Genomic DNA, 24,009 nt, shown 5'->3' with positions numbered 1-24,009 from the left:
TGGAGAGGCAGGTTTACCGCTAAGCTCAGTTAATAAGCCGCACAGGTACCATATATCAGTTCCAAGCAACAGACTAGTAAAATACTCAAATTTACTCAAAGATTAAGTACAAACTTCTTGGACAGTCTATACATCCCAGCAAGTAATATTATTTGTTGGAAAGGCACCAACAACACAAACATAGGTGGGCCTTTACTTGAATCAGTATTGATATAACCGGGCATTAGCTACAACCCTTTGTCACAACACCTTTCAAAGCAGAAACAACTCCTAGCTTTAAGTCTTAATAAAATCAAAAAGTGGAAATAAATAAATACATAATAAATACATACATCAGTATCTGTTCAGTGTTTTGACAGCGTTTGACATTGATTTCCAGTTTCAACCTGTTTATGCACGTACAGGTTATTAGTTTAAGACCTGAAAATCAGAGGAATGAAACAATGAAAGCAAAAGAGAACAAACGTTGTTTTCTCTCGCTTGTGCATCAGTGTGTCTGTCTGTACTGCAGATCTGGGCAGCAGCTGCATGTGTGCTATCTTCAGAGGATTATTTCCACAATAAAGGTCACACAGTGCAACAATTAGCATGGGGTTCTTTGTTTACCCCCCATAGAGTCTAACAACACAGAGGTTAGATTGATTGGAGAATCTGAATCACGTGGTTGTTATTTATCTCTTTGCATGTGTCAGCTAAGACTCAGTATAACTGCTTTGGCTGATAACAGAGACAAAGCACTGAAGACACCTAAGGAGGGTGTATTGCCTGGATGATGTTGTAACAATGTACCTGTTTCTTCCAGAGTCTCTGAAACCTTTGGCAAATGGGTTGCGGTCAATCTTTAGTCTGGTAATCTGCAGAAAAGGACAACATAGAAAGAGACATTTTATTTATAAACTTTCAAAAATGCTTGAGTAGAAAATGCCATCGCTATAAAATGTGAGGATTTTTAAGAAAGCAGATTATATAAAGGGATTTTTTAAAGCTTTTCAGAGATGAGTAATTTCAGAGCACTTCTGAAATTACGTCTGATTTCTTTTTTTGTTTTAAAGTAATATCCTGTAATCAGTTTTTACTATGGTGATAAAGTCAGAGCTGAATACCTGCTGGTTCTGATAAGCAGTGACTGTGGTAAAGACTGTCTCAGGGAAGCTGAAGGTCTTAACTCCTTCCCCACTGGGCACTGGTTTGTTTGGAGACAGTTCACTGCTGAAGTCCTTCCTGATGACATGAACACGAGGCTGATACTTGTGCATGGAGTGGAGGATGATCTGTAAATATGAGAAAAGAAGAGAGTGAAGTGCAGTCAGTCATTTTGTGTGAATGTACGCAGGGGTGCGTAATCTGTGAAGGATGATCTCGGTAGTTACAAATCTGTGTGTGAATGCATTATAGGTGCCTTGAAATGTACAAAACACTCAAAATACAACATAAAACCTCCGTCCTAAAAAAACGCTTTCTTGTAAACATCAATTAGCTGCACTGATTCCCGACCAGGGCTACGTGACATTAAGCGGAAACAAAGTTCTCACTGCAGTGACGCTGGCTTGAGGATTATTTCACATTATTTCACTGCAGAGCGGAGGCGTCAGACAGTGTCGGCCCCAACCTCGCCTCAGGCTTTCAGTCTGCTCCTGATTAATCTGAGAGTGAGAAAACCTCCCCAGAGCCAAACACCCACAACCCCCCCACCACCTCAGCACTCTGTTACAACAGAGGGGGTCATTTCAAACTAGAGCCGCAGGGGGAAAACACCTCTGAATATCAAAAACATTACATTCAGTGTTCCAGACCTCAAATCACACACACTACACGCACACGAATCATGACTGGGCATCTGCGTGGAGACGCATGTGCTGATCTGCAATCCTCATTTTAAAGACATGTCTCCATCTGTGTTGCTCGGTATTCATTTTTGTGGTGTTTTGGCATGCTCTGCCCAGTGATGACCTGCCAATCAAACTGCGTGGGCGGGTGCTGTGGTGTATCTTTACCCGGGTGGTCAGAGGAACGGTCTCCAGGCAGCACGTCCAGGCATAAGTTTTGCACCATGGAAAAAATACTTTCACATTTTGTGGGTTGTTTTCAGACTACGTTTGTTTCAATTGATAAAACAGAGCTGTGAAAAAAAAATTTATCTTGGAGATTTTAATGTTTAAATATAGTGATATCAAATCAATTTGACAGAATGTGAAATTCTAAAGTTTCAATTCGTATTGTCTGCCACTCCAGCCATAAGCGCTCGAGCAAAATCCAGTCGTATTTTCAGGTTATTTACAGACTTTAAATAAAATGTAAATTATCAAAAAGAAAAAAAAAGTTAAAATAATGAAACAACTATCTTGTGGTTCAAAGTCACACTTTGACTCGCTGAACTCAGAACAAATGACTCAAGGAGCAGCCAGAGGACATCAGCTGACAGTTGTTCACGCTCAAATACAATTGTTTAATAAGTGGTGTTTTCATTTCCGTGGTAGGTAATGACGTTCTTTGGACCCCCTTTGAAAATAATCTGGACATTCACACCAGGGACACCAACACATGCACATAACAGATGTCGCGTGCATGTCCACCAAGTTAGATCCCGTTCAATGTCTAAGGCACATTTGGCTTTAATTGATTTTTTTAAAAACATAGTTAAAACACTTTAATGACCATAAACAATTAGTAATCAAAGCAAGCCTGTGATTTCAGCTGTGAAAACGGTCGAGGATTCACTGACTATATATGAGTCAGCTGTGTCTCTGGAAGGTCTTTTACTCAGTATAAAAGAAAAAGGGGCAAAGGCCTCAAAGCAGACTGTAGAAACATCTTCTGTGGCATTTTGAACGGTTTCACACAGCAGCATTGATACGTTACCATGCAATGGATCATTAACAAAGAACAAAACAGAAGTAACAAAAAATGTTTTGGCTAGTCGAGTCTGCTTTAGCATTTTATTAGGTTTTCCCATAGAACAGTGAGAGAGGGACAGCATGAGGCAGATTTGAAGCTATAAGAATGCAGACTGAGGGTAATGAGTCCATGCAGGCACTGAGGTAAGAGAAGCTTTTAGCTTGCGGCACGGTTTCCCCCGTGTGCAAATGACACAAAACTGCTGGACGGAGAGTTTTCACCGCATTTGAAAAATAAAAGCAAAAAAAGCAAAGTGCAATCTTGATATAAAACAGTTACACTGTTGCTTTGACTAACATTCAACAGTCTTGCAAAAATACTTGCAAATTAATTGCATGTTGATAATAACTGCAGTTTAAAAATACAAATAAAATGTGAATGCATTAGTAATGCACGTACAATAACATAGTTTAAAAAGTGCACTTGTTTGTAATCTCTTACCAACTCAAACAACACACACTTTAAAAAAATGTAATTAGTTTGCCAAATAAAAAAAGGTAAAACAAAAAGTTACAGTAATTTGGTTGATATCATTACTGCTAATATTTTTATGTTCAGATTTTCTATAGAATAGCATTATTATGTAAAATGATTTATATTATAAGAATATTATATTGTGAATTTATTTTTAACTTTATTTTTCAACATAATCATCATCAAGATAGCACGAAACTGTATGAATGTATAAAATAAACTTTTATAAGCTTAGATTATTTAAAGTATATATAGTGGAGCACAGTTACTGGTGGAGTATAAGTTCCTGCTGGATTTGATGTCACTTTAGATTATTTTAAATTCCACAAGAAATTCTTGTCCATTTTATTTCATGTCATTTATTTTACGGTTATGTTAACATAAAGAAATTCATTGTAAAATAATAATTTACAAAAAATAAACAACATAATATGAAAAACAATAAAGTTAATGACATGATTAAGTTAATGTGTTTTTATATTATTGCTGTGTTATTTTGAATTGAGCAACCTGGGCATTTCTTTCATACTCGACCAAAACAGAATGATGGGATGAATTTTATCCTTAATGAATGATGGAGCGCTGCAGGTTAAAAGAGTATCTAAAGTCATGCAGTCAACAATAAATCATGTTGTTTAAGCTGATAATGTTTTGTATATGTGCTCCATATTTAACCCCTGTCTCTAAATATCTCGAGGTGGACTTCCAGCGCTGTCTGCGCTTTACTTTTAATTCAGATTTTTGATTGTTTAGCTTTACACAGGTGAGATCACCTCATATCTGCTGACAAGTGCTGTGAATGGATCAAGTTTTTATTGTAAAATGGCAACGCTGCTCTGATAATGCGCTCGGAGAGACGTGCAAAAATATTGATTTTGCTCACAGACTGCTTCTGTTGTGACACCTGATGATTCATGACACGTATGGTTTCTGTTTGTGATGAGGCAGACATTTCACGACACCACAAGTCAGGAGGATGAGTGAGACGTGGTGAGGTTTCCCACACAGGAAGCTCCGAAATTAATTTTCTTTGGCCTCTAAAGACCCTCCAGGGAAACAAAGACCCTAAAGCCGAGCAGCAGGAAAGGAAAGACAACCTCCCGTCACTCTGAAGAAGCCCTGCAAGCGAATCGTCGTGCGCTGACGCCCAGATGTTGTTACTTTTGTCACCACTGAGCTGATGTGATCATCTGCAGAGCAGCAACCTGCCGTGCCCACGCAGTGCGCTGCACAAATGTGGAACCCGCCATTTTGTCACAGAGCAGGAGACATCTCTGTCATGGCGGTGTCACTACAAGGCTTCTATAAAAACTGTATGATCTTTTTTCTCAGTAACAAAGTTGATTTGTAGCAACAGAAACTCTGATCTCTCAGACAGACACTGTGTCATCCTTCCTCTCTTAGCACCAGCTCTCCTTTAGTTTCTAAAAGCACATGGAGTTCATGCAGACTCGAGATGACAGACTTTTATGGCGGCTGTGGCTAGCATGTTAGCAAACAGGTTGATATTTATACATCAAACAGGTTGCTGAATTTAGAATAAACTTAACTTTTGATTGACTTGTTTCCTCCATCAGTGTTGATAAGAAAAAAGTAACATTCGAACTCTACTCCAACAAACCACTCAGTGTTTATGCAACGTCTGCTGCTGGCGACTGCTGACGTCATAGGTAGCAGTGCTGCTACACAAACAACCTTAGGTAGTTTTCATATTATCTGTATTATATTTGGCCATTTTTTTTTAAGCTAGGGCTAAGCATAAGAGGACAATTAAACTAACAGCTTTCACTATAATTCCGTTCACATGAAACTCATTTCTACCATAAGAGGAGGAATCAAGTGGAAATACAGGACTGATTTTAGCTTGCTGGCCACTTGCTGATTATATATAAGGAGGGCAATAAATCAGACAAATTATGGTCAAAGTTTTTGCTTTTTTGCTTTAAATATTTCACCTATGAAGCCCGGATAACATATTTTAAGCAGCCAAGAAGCAATAAGAGGCTCACTATAGCTAACTACCTCTGTTACTGACTGGATACAAGCAGGGCAGTAAATCAGAGAGACTGTGGTCAGACTTAAAATTTAGCACAGTGATGTGGCTGCTGGAGCGTACTACAAATCAAATTCAATCATTTAAATGACCTTAACAAAATCCCCCAAGGAAAGGAAAATGATATATTCAAACAAGGAAACTTTTAATATCTTTCCACTTTAATCCTCTAAATGAACTCAGAGCAGCCCATCCTTCGAAAAAGGGGGCGGCCTGAGCGTGAATGCACTATATCTGGTTCGATTGTGAACAAGTCTCACGGCTCTGTGAGTCCCGAAAGCACAAATTCTACAAAGAAACGTGTCAACTTTCATTTCAAGAAAACACTTCAAAACATTTCCATCCACAAGCTGCCACACAGCTCCAGGAGTGCACCGAGTGCATGTGTATAAATCACAGCTTGAACATTTAAACCAAATGCAGCTCAGATAGGTCACTCTGTTTTTGTATGTCATTGTGGTCCAAAGTTTTATCCACACTGCTGCTTCAGCTTTTATTTAAAATATTTCTAGATTTTGTTCTAAGATATAACGACGAACATAAACGACGATTCCAAAACTTTTATTTGCAAATTTTAAAAACGTAGTGTTGACAAATAATCTGCTTCGTATTCAGATTATTTAGCTGCGTAGCACCATTTACTCACATTTGATTGGCCTTTGGGTCCAGTGGCCTTAAAGTTGCACATGGGCCCTTCAGCAGCAGTTTAAGGAAGTGAGCTTAAAATTAAACCATTAACATTTTACACTGCATGATTTAAAGTTCTCATTTCATGGCATTGTTGTAAATATGCTTGTACTACTTTACATTATTTGGGAAACATCGAAATTATTGCACATGGACTAGCAAGAGAGGAGGTGAGCATGACTGATCTAGTGTTTTGTAAGTAAGTTCTACTCTTCATGTGTTTTCACTGTTAAGTCAATACAAAAAAATCATCTTATTAAAAGAACTTGTAGAACTTGTATTTTTTAAAGTTACAAATCAGTCAGCCATGAAGAAATGTGCAGTTGATCAGCTTTGTTATAAATTCCAGACACAGGAAGAATTTGCTTATTTCACACTACAATTGTGGAGGGGGTAGATTTGACCAGACATCAAAGTGGAAGTGATGAAACATCCAGACTCAAAAGTGCCATAACAGATGTTTTGTTGTTGTTAACTTAGTAGCAGAGAAAAGTCTTGTGCTTACATGCCCCTGGTCATCCAGCTCGTTGTTGGTGAGTTTGAGCTTGTCAAAGCTGACCACCTGCCTCATCCACGTGTCCCCTGAGGCCAAAGAATCTGGGTGGATGTAGACCCGCGGAGGAACCGGAGAGTCTGCGTTTCCCGCCACCATCCACTTGGAGCTGTGGTACACATACCTAGAAAACACAGTGGGAAACCTGGTTTAAGCAACGCTGGCGCACACAAACGGATACACGAGGATGAGTCTGAGCTTATGCTAGAAATACAAAGGTTTCATTTGACATTGCATGTTCTAGAAGACCTGTGCATGTTTAAATTGAGTAACTCTAAATGTTATTGTAAACTTGTTTTTTTCTATGTCTCTTCACTGAGACTTCTTCTGCTTTGATTTCTTAATCATGTTCCCCAGAAAGTTAGTCCATGACTAGTATTCCCTCCCCACTTCACTGTTTTGAAAACTCATTTGAGGTTATTTGAGGGTTAGAGGGGTTATTATAAAGCCTGTTTGGATTTCAAATAAGCTGGAGTGATTTTCTTTTTTCGCTTCGCTGGAAAACAAACTCCAAACACTCGGCCACGTTGCCACAACACCGGCTGTTAAAAAACTCATCTGCTGTTTCTTCATTGCGCTTGAAATTTCTAACAAGCGCAACATAAAATATTCCATATGCAGTCGCACGCTCTGCTGCATAGTTTCAATTAAGCAAAGCCGTAATATTTGACGATGTTGTGTGTGAGTTTGGGCACAATGGGGCGACCCACCCATTAAACAGCAGGGAGAGAGGGAGAAGAAAGCGAGAGAGAAAGAAAAAAATGTGACAAAAGTAACTGACTTTTACCCTCATTTTAAAAAGAAATGACAAGCCACAAGTTAACTCTGTGTGCGCTGATTAAAAAAACAGGAAAGGACAAAGAAAGGAATGAGTGCGATGGAAAACAAGGGAATAATGCAAGAAACAATGAGGGGGAATTAAAATGCGTGGAGACGAGACGGGCGGCCTTCGGGAGAGACGGACACAATGAGGGAGATGAAATCAGCAGACGGAAAGGTGAAGGAGAGATAGGAGTGAAGCGCCGAGAGAGGCTGAGAGTGAGTGCGGGAGAGAGAGTGGGAAGCACAGCTGTTTGCTTTTAGTTCTGGCCCTGCGCTCACTTGAAAGTGTTTTATCTGCAGCGTCTCTGCCAAAGTCATCACTCACCCCTGAAACATGGACAAAACTCTCATTTGGTCCTTTTGTTATTGCCTTGAAGGGCTGCACCACCCCGTTTTACCACACATTTATGTCCAAGACAAAAAATAAAAAGAATATACCAACTCGGCCTCTTTGTGAGCATTTGAAAAAGCATATAGGGGGTGTTTTTGGGAATGCTGGCAAACACACCCTCTGGCCACCATATTGGAGCTAAAGTCAGTATGCTATATTACATTTGTAAGTAAATGTTTGTCAGACAGGAGGAGTGGTTCGTGCTCTGTTTGGGAGCTTTGTGTTTTTCACTTTGCGCTGCATTGTTGTTTTTTAACTTTTGCTTTTAGGAGCCTTGCATGTTTAAAAAGAATGAAGCTTAGCCAGTAAGATTAAGTCCAAAGAAAGTTAGGATTGAGAGTCCCGTTTTTGCATTGCTACAAGCTGGAGCATTTAGCCATGACCCCTTACATATGCCTATGACACTCCAACAGCTCGCACACATCACAGCATTGAAAAGCCTGGGAAGGCCCGTGTGCTGGGTACACTGATGTGTGCGTTTTTAGCAAACAAACTCTTAAAAATCCTCACAAGAACGTTTTCAATGCTGGACTAGTAAAAAGTCATTCAGCTTACTTAATATGTTTTCTTAAGTGGCTTGGACTTGAGGAGTGAAGACGCATACGCACACACAGACACCGACTGAACTGCAGGCTGCATCTGCAAATGGTCTTTGTTAACAGCCTCGTGTCTAATGCACTCCACAACCACACAAGCCAAAGTTTTCATTGGTATTTCTTCCTCTCTCTCCCCTGTTTGTTACACCATAAACAGCGTAATCATCACAGGAATCCAGTTTTCAGCAAACCATGACGAAGCTGAATGTTTCTGCACAGTTTGCAGAAACCACATGATGAGATGCCATATTAAGCCAATTTGATTCTGGGGGGTTTTTTTACACTCATTATTCCAATCCATTTCATCATTCATTAATCTATGATGGATTCGTTCTTTGTGGATTTCCCACGCACCAAAACAGGAGTTTACATGAGATTTCTCCCCACTCCTGATCACTGTTATGACATGTTTTTACCTGGTGTTTTGACCTGAACAGGTGTAATAATAATATAATATGTATCTTCCTTTTTTTCTCTTATTTTTGCTCCATTTTTGGTCTCCACCAAAATTGAATAAAATATCGGTTGGTAATAATTCTCTGGTTGTTTGTTATCATGAATGATAACATATATACTCCCACACTGAAACTTTATAACAAATACATCTTCTTCCCGATTGTAAATATCAGTTAAAATATAACATGTATAAAAGGTATTTATTAAAATGTCTTTGCTTGCTATTAAATGCAGAGATTTGGTACAGTTAACAGAAATCCCTATTTGACTACCGTGTTATCTAATATCACCTCCACACATGGCCCTGACTTTTGACCTTAACACAAACACACATGCATATGCAGACCCACAAAGGATGCCAGGCGTTTCTGTAATTTCCTGTTTGGACTGCTGTTTAGGGTTATGCTCAGCGTAGTAGAGAACGTGTTAAGAAAGGAGGAAACTTTAGCCCCAAACAGGACTGGAAATCTGATTAGTCCCTCGCTTTCATCTTCCATAAATCTGCCATCTGGCACCGGCACGATCAATAAAGACCGGACTTTATGTGACACTCTTACTGGGCAGATGGGGGTGAGGGGAGGGGAACTCCGTCCCTCAGCCAGCACCAAACCATACAGCTGACAAAACTGAACTGCAACGCCTGGCCCAATTCTCAATTTTCTCTGTCTCTCACACACACAGACACACAAACACAGTCATATAGACTGGGACACTGAAACACACAAATAGAAAAACACACAAGAAAAAAGAAGGGAAAAATGGTTGTCAGTCTGTATGTGTCTGTATGCATACACATGTGTGTGTGTTTGTCCAGCTCATCATACGTATACTCTTACAGAGGCTGGCATGCACATAAAAACACATATTTACACACTTGCCAAGCCCGGACAGTATATTGAGTTACTGTACTGACAGAGTAAATATTGCTATTGAGTTACCATTCAGGGTTGACTTCTGAGTTTGTAAGAGAAGACCAGCAGCTCTCCGTACGCATACACGTGTGCTCTTGATTTTCTATGCTTGGGAGGCCCAAACTGCCCTGCGAAGTTATTTTGTAAGTTCTCACAGGACCCGTGAAGCAGGGTTACTGTTTATAAGAAAAATACTGGGATTATTCAAAGCTGAAAGTGGGCTTAGGGTTCAGATGAGGTACCGGTTAAGGCTGATGTCAAAGTGGTCCTCATAAGTATGTCAGACTGAAGGCCCAATGAGGCGTGTTTCCCCTTTGAGTACGCATTCCTTAATGTTAGGCTTCACTCATTTTTATATGTGTGTTTCTATTTATATACAAAGATCTAAGGTCCTCACAAACTGCCATAAAGAAAAAGAATGTCTGGAATTGATGTGATTACATGAATCTGGCTTTGAACGATCAGATGAGTTTTGAGGAATGAACGGCGGCTGTGCATGCAAATCTGACAAGGCTCTTTGGGTGTGTGTGTGTGTGTGTGTGTGTGTGTGTGTGTGTGTGCTGTTGCTCTTTTAATTGTTTCTGAGTATCATATGGGTTCTTTTATTTCTATACTTATGAAGATCAAACAACAGTCAAGAAGGTTGATTTACTTTTACAACTTGACTTTTCAATGGAGACTATGTTTAAGATATAGTTGGTGAACCCTGGTTGGAGGAATTACTGTCTATCTTTGGCTGTTTCTGTGCCTTTTCTACGTGTGTGTTTTCCTGCTTCAACACAAAAGAACCAAACACAATCCTAACAGAATATTTGCTAATAGAAGCAAATAAACATTTGTTTAAAGAAAGTTAAGGACAGTCAATTTTCCAGTCAACGTACATTTACAGCATTTTTAAAATTAAGATGGGATTAGTTTATAGGGTTGGGAAACTATGATTGACCCCATGACTAAAGTAACGTAATTATTTTTGCATACATCTGTCTTTTATCCCTGTAGATGTCTGTGAATATGTTGGTGGCTGTTTGATCCATTTTCCCATTTCTGTGCAGGAACCTGCGCATGTTAAAGCAAAACTGCAACGTGCACTGCCACACACTCGAAGCAATGAGGTATGCTTGAGGAGCCAGACAGACCCCACGCTCAATGGCCTTAACTCAGAACGAACCAAATGACTGTCCACATAAAAGAAGTGTAATATATGGAGATTTAATGAGCGTGGTACCAATGAGACGTTCCTAAGCAGGGGCAGTGAGCCCAAGTAAAGCAAGTCGATTCCAATAAAGACCTTATTTCCAGACCCCAAACTCCCTGGGACTCTGAGACACACCAGTGACAGCTCCCAGCTCAGTTTGCAAAGCCCTGTGGTAAATTCCCCAGCCAGGAAGAAAATCCTATTTAATTTTACAAGATCTTCTGGCCTCTAAAAATCCTCCATGTCTTGGTTCGCTGGTGGGAGAGCAAGGAGAGGCGGCAGGGCAGAACGTCTGCTATACGCTCTGGTGGAAAACTTTACATTATTAAACAATGAAATGAAATGAAGGGTGCAGGGAGGTCAAATAAAATGCACTGATTGCAGAAGTCACTTTATTTTAATTTGCTAATTTGTCTTTTATGCAGACTTTTATTTCTTCCTGATGAATGAATTTTAATTGAGTTTGAGTGGTCGTGGGGGGAGTGGAGATTCTCTGCAGGGAATGACATGGTTTTGTTTTGCAGAAAGAGAGGGGATCTATTTGTGGTGCACTCAGCTTTTGAACAAATAGTCACTCTCACACGAAAACAAACTAGCTCGCTGCAATCATCTTTCGTGCAACAAAACTATCTGCTTTAAAAATATGCCCTGTAAAACACTGCCGATACACTCAGATCTACCACACACACGCAATTATGTTGCCACTAAGTCAGTCAATTTGATCATTATTAATACATATATGTTTTTAAAGTGCTTGAGCGCTATATCAATTTATCTATCCAGACAAAAGAAAAAAAATAAAGAGCTGTTTATGTTTTCTCATCATTGAAAAACATTGTTTAAACATCTGAAATTAAATCCACGCTGCAAGTTAAAAACACACTTCCAATTTAAGCTGAAGATGTCAACCATAACTTTTGGATTATAAGAACTAACATGAATATTTTCTTAAACTATAGCTAAAGAAGGAAAAGTATTATTATTATCAAACATAAGACAGGTTCCATTTTTTCTTCTGAATTTTGAATATTGATTATGATGATGCAACAAGTGCAATAAAAAAAAACTGCAGCAACAGAGCAGGAGAGAAATGGAAAATGTGTTTAATGCTTAAAAGCACTTCATCGTATAGCTCACGGCTAAATAGTTGCATTATAAACATCACTAAGTATGAAAAGAGCATCGCAGAGAGGTTAAAATGTAAGAAAAAAGCTTCGCCACTCTGTGACAGACTGTTTGGATCAATTGTTCAGCAACTGAAGTTCAGTTTTAAACAACTTCACGGAATCTAAAGAAGTGTCTGTGGTGAAGTTAAATCTGCACATATGACAACAGCACAGGAAACAAGGGTGCAGGTTCTAAACTGCCCTGTCTGCAATCAGGACCTATAACCTATCATTTAATCCATGTTTTTCCCCATTTCCCCAAAAAATGTATAAAACTTCAGATCTTAAAGATTTGATAGGTGCTGTGGTGCTAGTTTCACTTAAATAAAGATTTGCATTCTGTTTTTATTCACATTACATGACAGCACACCAACCTTTTTAGAACAGGGTTGCATTTGTTTCGATCTTAAGTTTTCAGTTTTCCGTAACAATGGTTAGACCGAGTGAAACAAATGTGCTGGGAGAAGACGCAACATCTACAAAGTAAGTCATTGTTGGATTTTGTGTTATCTTTAGGATTAGACATGTCGCAGTAATAAAACATCGATTTTTGCCATTTTTACCCTTTCAGGTTATTACACCTCACCTTTGCTAAATGAGATTTTTCTGTCTGCTTTGCTGTGATTGCTTTTAGTGCTTAGGGGAACCCACTGCCAAATCACTTGAAACACAAATAGCAGCATCTGTGAAAAAAACTTTGTGATTGAGATAAGTATGTAGGTCATGGGTTATTTGCCTTATTATTGCTTCAGGACAAAGTTCCAGCCTGTATTAGCAATAATAAGAATAAAACCAGACGTGGTCTGTGTAGAATATGTGCAGGTGAACCCCAGCCTAGAAAACTTGGACGGTCAGCTACGGCAGCAGCAGGTAGATGTGCAGCGTTGCATTTTTCCCATTTTGACCTCATTTTTTCCACCCGTTTCCCTGATTAGACTCGAATACTGAGTGTTATCCTATTTGCAGGCAGACTCTGGCTCTGCTGCTTGGCCAGTGGGATGATGAATACATTTCAATCTCCTCTCTCTGGCTCTGACTTCAGGGGCCAATACTGTCTGCCTGGATATCAGTCTTATTGCATATCCAGAGAGATTCATCACATGCGAGCCTTCTTCCTACACATGCTCTCCTTAATCAAATGATGGGAGCAACTACTTTTTCCTGCTCGGCCAAGAAGACGACAAGAACACCTCAAGTAGCCGTTTTGAAAAATGTGAAGCAGGAAAAAAGCTGCAATATCTTTGTTTAATCCAAATCCTGTTATGTACGACACCAACATGAGAAATGGTAGGAAGATGAGAACAATCCAACTAGGTCAAAATGTTTACGCTCCATCCAGCGTTTTGAGAATCATCCAGGAAAGTAGAGTTTTGCGTCCAGCTACAGCAGCAGCAGGGTGCAGGCTCGCTCGTGCGTTCCCACACAGAGATGTGACTGTGCATGTTTAGCCGTGCAGGGTTATTGGGCAAAGAGACTGCTACTTTCAGAATGAAGCGAACAAAAGGTACCCTTCTGTTAGATAACATCTGCATAGTCGACCATGTTTAATGGCTTTGATAAAATACAATTACTTAGTATTTTCGCCACAGTTTAATTCTTGACGTGGGTGAAAAGCATCTGAAAGAACATTTAGACCATCACGGGACATTAAACTTTCCCACCAAAACCCAAAAGAACGAAATCATTTTTGATTTAATGGCATTTGGGTAGGGAGAAGTCCATTTCTGCATTTGAAAGGGAGTAGAACAGGAAGGGAACATAAATAAACTTTCGTTAGCGAAGGACCTCTGTTTTAGATGCTACTCACTAGACTAGGCTACATCAACCTTCACGCCCATTAATGTTTGTGCAAACAGGAGGTACCTGTATCTCTTGTTGTCCACAGGCACTATGTCCATGGCAATGTAGTACTGCTGATGAGGGTCCAGACCTGCTATCTTTACACGCATGGCTGGAAACATCCTCCTAGAGGGAAAAAAGCAACATATGGTAATAGATGTGAGAGCGATTTATTTCAAAATAACAACATACTACATATATACGCACACACACGCATACACACACCTATAAATATATAAAATTTATATAAAATGTAATGGTTTTGTGATTTTCATTAGCTCATTCTTCAGATGAAGTGACTGTGCTACTAAGAAAAGGGGGTCTCTTTTTTACTCCTACTGTGGAGTATAAAACATATTTATGGCTTTAAATATTTACAAAAAAAGTTTAAAAAAAAGAAAAGACAGGAAGAAAAATTGGGAACAAAAACAAGAACACAACAAAGAAATGCTGCTGTATGCACATCTGTCACCCTAAACACTCCTGATGTTTGTCATGATGCAGCACTGCCGACTGTGCAGACACTCGTATTAGGAGCATGAAAAAAATACACTAATGATCATAACCACCACATTAAATGGTGAATTACACTAACAACAACAATAACAATTATATTAATAATGATAACAATACAAGAACATTGATTTAAAAATATTTAATTAAACTTTTTTCAGCTTTTGCTCTGTTAGCCTTCCCTCTCTGTAATGAGGAAACATTAGTGTGTATTCATTCATTTGAACAGTCCGGCTATTGTTGACGCAGGGATGTGAGACAGCACGCAGGCACATTTTAGGCTGTTTATGCTCATTAAAACAGGCGATAAGTAGACTAATTATTCAAGACATTGGAATCTCACTTCGTTTGATTTTCCAAAGATCCCAGATTTCTGTGTACAGTTTCAATTAGCCCTGATTATTCCTTTAATAGCCATAAATCCAGTCTGGACAACTTCTGCCTTGTACAGCTGACAGTCTTCTGAGCTTTACATATTATCTCCAGATTTATTTAATATTTTAAATCACATGTATTTTTTTTACGTTTCTTGAACATATTTTTTAATTATCCCCTTTGCATCTATAAGAAAAATGCTATTATGCTATATATATATATATATATATATATATATATATATATATATATATATATATATATATATATATACATAGTTGATTTTTCTGTGTGTATCATTTCCATTATTGAAGTGGAGAAGAATCCTCATTGTATTATCCATTCTGCCAAGCCAGTGACCCCTGACCTTTGGCTTTTAACAATACTGTGCAGGTGTATTACCTTATTTTAAAACAGTTGAAACTGCCTTTTATCCTGTATCGATGATTTATTTGGATTTTATGCCTAAATATTATCAACCAGCTCTTCATATTTGGAAACTATAGCCTGCAAAGCCTGAGACTGGAAGTGATGCAAACCGCATGAAAAATGTCCAATTTAAAGGGAAAAACTGCACCCATATTAAATAAAAGTTTGTATATGGAGAGGGAGACATTTCAGCTTAATTCCTCATTTTGCACTTCAAACGCCGCGTTGTTCGGCTGTGCGTTTAACGGTCGTAAATCGGGGCCTGCCTAATGAGAAAAGAGGGCTGTTTTCTTGCTTCCCTTCTCTTCTGGATTTATGAGCTTATTATGAGCAGGCCGTGAAATACGTTCGGCGACGGTCGCGTCCGCCTTCACTCTGCTTCGGCGCAAACTGATTGCTGCTCTATTTATGAGCCGATTACCAATTTAAACCCAATTCATAAAAACGGCCAAGTGTAGTGTGTGACGGCGGGAGGAGGGCGACATGAGACCGTATTTCAATCTGAAGAGAGGAAGAGCTGAGAAACAGCTTTGGGTATATTTGAACTCAGGTTTCCAAAGTGTTGCAACAGGAAAAGAAAAAAGCTCAATAGGATGGACCAAAGCAGATCTCATAATAATTCTTCTAAATGTAAAACAAATACAACTCACCTGTTAAACTGAAATAATAATGATAATAATGTAGTGTGCGATATTTTTAGAATTTATTTTTTTAGCTGTGTTGCAGAAAGGAAAAAGCAGTTCTCCCACAGGCCTACATACATTTCTACTATAGTTAGGGAATGGAAGTGTTTTTAATTATCAATACTGCTAGTAGTAGTAGTATTGATAATAATAATATTTTTAATAATAATAATTTTAATAATAATTTTAATAATAATAATAATACAAACATGAATGAGATTTTTACATGAACATTTCGCAGTGTTTCCTAAACATTTTGATTCAATAGACCTAAAACATTTTAAAGAGGCAAATTGTTCTACGGAAGTGTAAAGAGTATCAGAGTGTAATTAGATGGAATAACAGATACAGTGTTAAAGGGGGCTATTTGCCTTCAAGTGGAAACATTATCAGAGGTGTTGTTAGTCATGCCGACTGTTGTGGAGCGAGCGGGGAAATGTCGGAAACGCACGGCGCTGCGGGCGCAGGGATAAAGGTACTTCCTTCAGGATCCGCAGGTCAACTTCTGTTCTCGCTCCGTGTTTGGACTGTTGGCCCGAGAGAGCACAAAAAAGCCGGAACATGTTACAGAGATTAATTAGAAGCAGGTCTCCTTCTTTTCCGACATCAGGAATAACCTGCCGCGTCACGAGGGCCTGAACGCAGCACTGCGGCCTGCATGTGCAACACATTAACACCCTCCAGACAGAGCGCAGAGGTGTGTGTGTGTGTGTGTGTGTGTGCGTGTGTGTGTGTGTGTGTGTGTGTGTGTGTGTGTGTGTGTGTGTGTGTGTGTGTGTGTGTGAGAGAGAGAGAGAGAGAGAGAGAGAGCGAGAGAGTGAGAGAGAGAGAGGCCTGCGGGAGAGACTTGTTTTCATACGCTTACCTCTAATTAAATAAAATAAAGAAAAAAAAAGATGGGTGGATGTGTGTGATAAGTTTGGATGGAGCAGGGGGTGTATATGAACCTTACCTGCCGGCTTTGGTGATGATCATCTCCGTGCCGATGTCGTGGAAGCGCTTCCACAGGTCCGCGCACTGCAGCTCCACCTGAATCTCATCCATGGAGGCCGGGGGAGACGGGTCGCAGGGGCCCGGGGCCAGATCGGCAGATGAGCCGAAAGAACACGACGTCCTCTCAGCTAGACCTTCTCCGTCCGAGCCGGGACTCGCCTCTGAGTCTGAGGGGGGAATGAGGAAGATGAGAAGGCAGCTCTGAAACAGTGGAATTAAGCGCTTTAAGCTTTATGCAGGAAACTTGGCACGGCCAGAAAGTACAGCGCGGTTCTCTCGGCTGACTCCAAATCACCTGCCGGCTACAGCCGGAGAGAAGCGTTTGGCTTACTGGCTCAGGCTCGTCATGGAGTTCTGGGTCGGTGTCAAAAGCAGAATAAATGCTGCGTAAAGGCCTTTGAAAAGCGACTTAGAAAATATTAAATTTTAAGTCGGGCCACACAATGAAGAATTCTACTGGGAAACATTTAGCAAATGAAATTTCCCCTCAAGTGTTCCTCCTGGACCAAGTTTTACAGACTGACCGTTCAAAGTCATCAGCGCAGTCACAGCGTTAGACCAGATAAAACGTTGCTCCGATCTTGAAGCAAATCCAGACCTACAGGAGAGCTTTTCCATCTTTCTGAGCTTCTAATTCCCCCAAAAAACAACCAGAGTGACCTCACTTTATTTCACGTCGCCCTATTTCAGTGTGCTTTAAACTAGCAGGCTACTATACAGCGGACAAAATAAAAAGCACACCGAAGAAATTCGAGTGGCTTTCTGTGAGAAGTTCAATTTACTCCGTTGAAATACGTCGCCCAAGCTGTAGCTGTGTTATTTAGATCAGAAACACTTGTTACTTAAGTTTGCATTCTACACTAAAAAAGCTACTTTCTTGTAATAATAATAGAATTAATTTTAAAAAACGCTGTAAAACCCCCAAATCCCTTCCACCGAAAGAGGAATGTAGACTTACACAACCAGCAGTTGCTCTGCCCCCTTTTCTCTGCTTGAATCTGTAATGTGATTTAACACATGTGATGTCTTTTAGATTTAAAATTTCAACCTTTAGGGCTTAAATATAAAAAAAAAGATCATCTTTTTTTTCCAGCTGGGTTGCCAAAAACTTCACTGCTCAAATCTTTGAACCTGCACTTTATCCAGATAGAAACCTTCACAAGATCACCACATGCTTTCTCTCGTTTCATTTTTCTCAGAAATAGTTTATAGCCGAATATCCTACACACTTTCCAACACCACCACCACTACCACCACCACCACCACCCAGAAAGTAAAAAATAAAAAGAATCTAATAATGTATTATTTATTGAGGGCCCTGACACAAGGAGGTTGACTTGGCAGACTAAGGGCACACAAATATGGTTATGTAAATGCAGAGCTGCTGAGAGACTGGACAGAGTCCCAGGCGAAAAAAACACCGAGGCGCAGGCCGAGCCAACCCTGCTGGAAACAAGAGAGTGAAGGGGAGAGATAGGAAGAGCAGGGGGCGAGGGGTGCAGTGACCACAGAGAGACGGAGAAAGTCTTTCTATCATCTTCTTGGGAGATCCTTCCAGTGTCACTGCAGCCAGTGAGGACTGTCACACATGATTCCCTTTAACTGTTCACACTCATGCACACAGTCATTCAGCTGCCCCCTCACACTTTATAAACACATGCTCCTGGTGCCAAAGGAAGAGGACAGGATGGAGGGCTTAAGTGAAATGAAGAAAAAATCACGTCTGTATTGCTCTAATTAATTTTTAAAGGGGCCTGTAAGGTTAGATCAAGCAAACTCAGGGCTTTCAATGAAAATTAAACACCTTATTTTATTAAGATAAACAGACTTCTATTGTTAACCTGCTTTAGACATTTGCTTTTATTCTTTTTTTTTATTGGTATATAATTTTCATATAATGTTTTGGCCTAGGGTTGAGTGTTTTCAGCCTTGCACCACCATCAGTCTCAATAATGTCCGCAGTGAAGTTTGATTAACTCTGTTTCAAGCTGTGTGGCACAACTGTAAGTCTGTCACCAAATTAAAATAAGAAGCTCAAATAAGGGTATAAATCTACAAGAATATCATTTGTCAGGTTTCAGTGTTGAATTGGGGTCTTCTAATAATCTAAACACATTTGCTAGTTCACTCTAACAGTAACGAGGTTCCAAACAAATAAAGAATGCGAACTTCTGTGCCATCAAAATTAAGCTCGATCGGAATATTTGCAGTAAACATGGGCTGAAAAGCTACCCTGTGCAATCCACTATTGGCATCTCAAGCTAGTTGATGGTGTGTGAAGCAGAGGCGCTCAGAGGAAACAGATGCATTCCAGACAGCATGAGCAGCTCGATTAAATGAGATAATTTTGGTATGAATGTCTTCAAGATGCAGAGGGGGCGAACCAAAGGACCAAGCTGGAGCCGGGCCGCCCTGACACTAGGCTGAAGGACCTGTCCTCTGCCACTCGGCGGCTGCACACACACACGAACGCAGAGCTCTAAACCTAAATGACAAACAGGCAAACATACCTAGCAGCAGGTAGAGCTCAATGTGTGCGTTATGTCCATGTGTAGATTTAAATGGCACGTCTGAGGTCAGGTCACAGTTTAAGAACTCAGAGCAAATGTGTCAAAATCGAGCAAAACAGGAAACACAGCATAAAACCTTTAGTCCAGAGTCGCACAGCGCCAAGATTATAAGACCTGGGTTTTTGTTTCAGAGCTTAAGTTCCCACTTTATGCTGAACAAATAAAAACTGACATTTATTGATAGACAAAAATTTGCCCACTCAGCAGAATTCTGTCATGACATCTGCTGTGGTTAGCTACACACACACACACACACACACACACACACACACACACACACACACACACACACAAACAGAATATCACATGGGGCCAGCATCTTGTGGTTCTTTAAGCTCATGCCAGGCCTTATTAAATTGAGACTAACACTGATGCTAAGCCACTAATTGGCCAGAACTGAATCGTCTGTGCTGTACATTACAGTGGTCTCTTGTGTTGCAGTTCACATTTTGTCACTACACTGTCAGCAGAACTCAAGCGGGGTTGAACTGTAAATAGATAGTTATTAATATGTTAATAAGGAAAATGCTGGAAGTAATGAGGAAGTAGATTATTGTTATTTGAATTTATTTTATCACCAATTAAAACTTCAAGATCGGATCTATATCATCAGTGTAAAATACTGGTTTAAATTATCGAGTATAGATGTCTTATTAATTTCCTTCTAATGAACAGTACTGACCTTTTTAACCTGATTTGGGCTGCAACACTTCAAAACAATTCCACAAGTAGGTAATATTACAAATCATGCAACTTTTTAAAAAATTGAAAATACATGCCAAATATATCCCTTTGAAATGATCTGCAAATATCCGTTTGATGTTGGGGTGCACTGATAAAAGATGTCATGTCTTAGGTTGCAAAACTGGAAAAACGCCATCTGAAGTGGACAGCGGCGGTTTGCCCAGCATGAAACCAGTGAGTAACACCATCCACACCGTGAGAGCACCTGTTTCCTACACTGATGCAGACTGGAAGTAAGCAAACTTCAAGCCCATCTCTCTCTATCAGCTTGCATGCTTACACAGAGAGGGAGCTTTTGGAGAAATGGCAAACAGAAGGAGCGGTGTAGTGACATTAATATATAATTTTACATTGACCTTAATAGGTTATAAATACCCGATTTTTAGCAAAATGTCAGTTTGTTGCATGGCTTCAGTTCTGCGTATTAAAAAGTAATTATTATAAATTACCGCCATACAAATCGCATAATTCTGAATTCACAGTAGATGTAGTTTAACTTGTTAATCGATGTTTTAATGGATAAATATTATGAGTGTGTGGTGGAAGTAGTTCTGTGAGGTCTAACAAAACAACGTTTTTTCAGAGCTAACTGAGCTGCTGAGCTCTTCCAGGCAGGCTGTTAAATCCGAGCCTGGTTCAGTTCTGTGCTTGTCTCGGTCCTGCCCTTGTCTTTGAGGCTAATAAACGTGTTATACGACCAGCCGGCTTCCAGCATCGCCTGGAGTTGAGTAAAAATAAAATCACTCCGTTAAGGATTCCTCTAAACCACATAATCTGACCACAGAGACTCGCTGTTCTCGGTCACCTCCGCCCGACGCGCCAAAGTGGAGGCTTTCGGACTCAAGCAGGGCCCGCGGAACCTGCCAGGAATCCGCCTGCTAATGAGCGGGACAGAGGGACCAGGAACTGGTCCACTCAGCCACAAATTCTGAAACTATACAAAAACTATGAGGAGATGAACTTAGAGACCTTTCTGCTCCCCGCTGCAGCCAAAAACAACATTTTAGTAAATGACTTGAAGGTTTTTTTTCAGTGACTATCAAGCTTTATTTTTTCTTGATGCGTTTACCCTTTCAAACACATACAGAAACGAGCTGCTTGTAATCAGCGTTTAGTTCCACCTTCCTCATTTCACCACGGACGGCCTTCAATAACAACAAACTTCCCAAGAGAGCTCCTGGGAGGCAAACCCTCGAGAAAACTATAGTTTGGTTTTGTTTATTCGCTTTTGTTATTTTTATTATTATTGCTTTTACTCTTTAAGGTTTGCGTTTGGATCCGTTTGAAGACCGGAGAGTAGCCGTGCGACCCCAAAGGTCAGACTGCTGCAGGCGGCGAGGTAGTGTTGGCCTGAGACCGTCTGAGCTAGCTCAAGGCTCAAAGCTCAGCTTCTACCTTTCTGCGCATTCATACAAACATTTAATGAGCAGTGATGCGGTTATGATAGAACTTGATTCACACAGGCCCACGCGGCGAACTAATGTGAATTCACATGTGCATAGCGTACATTATCTACACGGCTCATTTAGTCCTCTATATTAATTTTACTTTTCAAGTGACCGACTTAACAAAAATCTTTTTTCGTGAATGATTTTAAAGATAAAACTAAATTGAATTGCAGCTGAAACCCGTGAAGCGAAAAACGAACATTGTGAACTCAAAGGGAAGCCTCAAGGTATTTAAAACAAAAAACAAACAAAAAAAACAGTCAGGGTTATTTTGCAGGGTTACTTAATCTCCACGCATTACGCCTTAAGATTGCTGAGACAAAACAGATTATGTTTTATTTAAAATAATTATATTGCGCAATGAAAATATAGAAATGCTGACTTGGCGCAAAAAACTTACAATGAAGTTTGTTTTGAGCTGCAAAAAAGCTATGATTTAAAAATTTAAATAAAAAAAGAACAAACTATATAAACTTATTTTTCTTAATTGCTTCATCGCGCATGCTTGTTTTAAGGATACGTATAAAACTACTTACAATAAAATATAATTATTTTTTGCCACGCTTTCTAAACTGTGATATTTATTTCACTCCGTTGTTATTGTTATTATTATTATTTAGTTTTCCTTTGCTTGTACACAACCCGCCTTTCCACTACTTGAGTGCAGTTATGAACTCAAATATTTCATAATCATCTTGTGTGACTGTTAGTTTCATACAACACATTTAAAGCGCTTACCCGTTTTAAGCAGATGACGTGACAACATTTGATTTCTTTCTTTTTCTTTAAGCGTTCTCTGTGCGCACTCGTGAATGGAGAATGGACGGGCTGCTCTGCGAATTTGTGCGCCTTAAGCGCAAAATGCAATTCTCCACAGAAACTTATTTTTTAAACTCTCATCAGAGGACAGTGTAATTGTGACTATTTAAAGGCTGCTCCTCTTCGAGGATGAAACGTGTTAGACTGAGTGGTTAGTTTCAACCAGTGCACCTTCCTGCAGTAAACTGAGGCCTCCCTGCAGTTCAAGCAGATTATTGCTGGGCTAAAATGGCTCAAGGAACAAACAGCTGATTCAAATGTGTTTTTATGTGTTTCTGGTGCAGCTTCACATTGTAATCCGCCAGTCCAGAGTCAAAACTTGGCCAACCCACAAAAAACCTACCAAATATCAACTAAGTCCTAACATTATTATTATTATTATTGTTGTTACTGATGAAAATCAACGCATATGCTGAATATATGAGACAATATCCCTGTAGACCAAAACGCATAACTCCACAGGCTTGCATCTCAGTCTGTTTAATGTAAAGATCTGAACAATGTGGAGCGTGGACTCTGTGTGCTCTGCACGGGGTTGGGTCATTGAACACAGAGCCACGTTTTGACTCGGGACTTGTGGATTTGCGGTGCTCTGCAGTGACATTTGAGCGATGTTGTGCGTGTCTGCGCACTGACCGGGATCCATATCCAGACAGTGCGCCGGATCCTCTCCGTCCGTGGCGAGGCTCTCCATGGACAACTCCAGCTCCTTCTCCTCCCAGCCCCGGAGCTTCCTCTTCTTGTTGGAGCCGATCAGGGCTTCCACGGAAAAAGCGTGGGCTCTAGAGCTCAGAGCTGCGGCAGATCGCCTCCTTTCACTCATTTCTCACAAAATCCACCCTAAGTGGGGGGAAGCGGCGAAAAACCCACTCCGTCCGTCCAACGCAGCGAAGCAAAACAATCAAAAAAATAAAAAGAAGAAGAAGAAAAAATGCACACGTCAGTGTTTACAGCGGATCGCAAACTCACCAAGTGTCCAAAGTAATCCCAACTGTGACTAGAAACGCAGCGACAAACTTTTGGAGGACTGTGTCATCCTGGCAGCGCGGCAGGACTCGGTGTTTTTGATGCGGTGTGCTGCTTCACGCGTTTCTCCGTGCTTCCACTCCGTGTCTTTTTCTCTCTCTGTCCCCCTCACTTCTCTCTGATTGATAATCACTTCTGGAGGAGTCTTTTTTTCTCTCTCTCAAAGGCGCAGAGGGCGGCTCTCCTGCGCTCTGGCAAAGCCGCGTGTCCAATGAGAAGTAAGAACACAGAGCAAGACAAAGTGTTTTGTCCAATGGCAGCAGCAGGAAGGAGCGCGTCCGGGAAAAGGAGCCATCTCTCCGACTTCAACAGCCTAACGAACTTACTCCATAATGAATCATATGGAGACACATATGTGTTTTTACTGTGCT

The 24,009-nt window shown here is 40.2% G+C and overlaps 1 protein-coding gene across 1 annotated transcript in view; it reads right to left on the bottom strand.

The window, feature by feature from the left end:
* tbx15 (T-box transcription factor 15) overlaps nucleotides 1-23,762 on the bottom strand; it is a 33,941-nt gene extending 10,179 nt beyond the window's left edge. The window contains exons 1-6 of the mRNA XM_086267282.1: nucleotides 23,249-23,762; nucleotides 16,991-17,198; nucleotides 14,063-14,164; nucleotides 6,615-6,786; nucleotides 1,104-1,271; nucleotides 790-854 (exon numbers count right to left, since the gene is read on the bottom strand). Coding sequence (XP_086123408.1) covers nucleotides 790-854; nucleotides 1,104-1,271; nucleotides 6,615-6,786; nucleotides 14,063-14,164; nucleotides 16,991-17,198; nucleotides 23,249-23,435 — 902 coding nt within the window. The 5' untranslated portion in view covers nucleotides 23,436-23,762. The remainder of the gene's footprint in view (nucleotides 1-789; nucleotides 855-1,103; nucleotides 1,272-6,614; nucleotides 6,787-14,062; nucleotides 14,165-16,990; nucleotides 17,199-23,248) is intronic.
* Nucleotides 23,763-24,009: the final 247 nt, after the last annotated feature.

This window comes from Aulonocara sp. 'chitande type north' Nkhata Bay, linkage group LG16 (genome assembly GCF_057382095.1).
Source record: "Aulonocara sp. 'chitande type north' Nkhata Bay isolate Kocher_YH1m ecotype deep benthic linkage group LG16, A_spYH_male_GT1.1, whole genome shotgun sequence".
In the NCBI taxonomy this organism is placed as follows: Eukaryota; Metazoa; Chordata; class Actinopteri; order Cichliformes; family Cichlidae; genus Aulonocara; species Aulonocara sp. 'chitande type north' Nkhata Bay.
The sequence above is the reverse complement of the archived record's forward strand: the minus strand, read 5'-3'. Positions and strand labels throughout refer to the sequence as shown.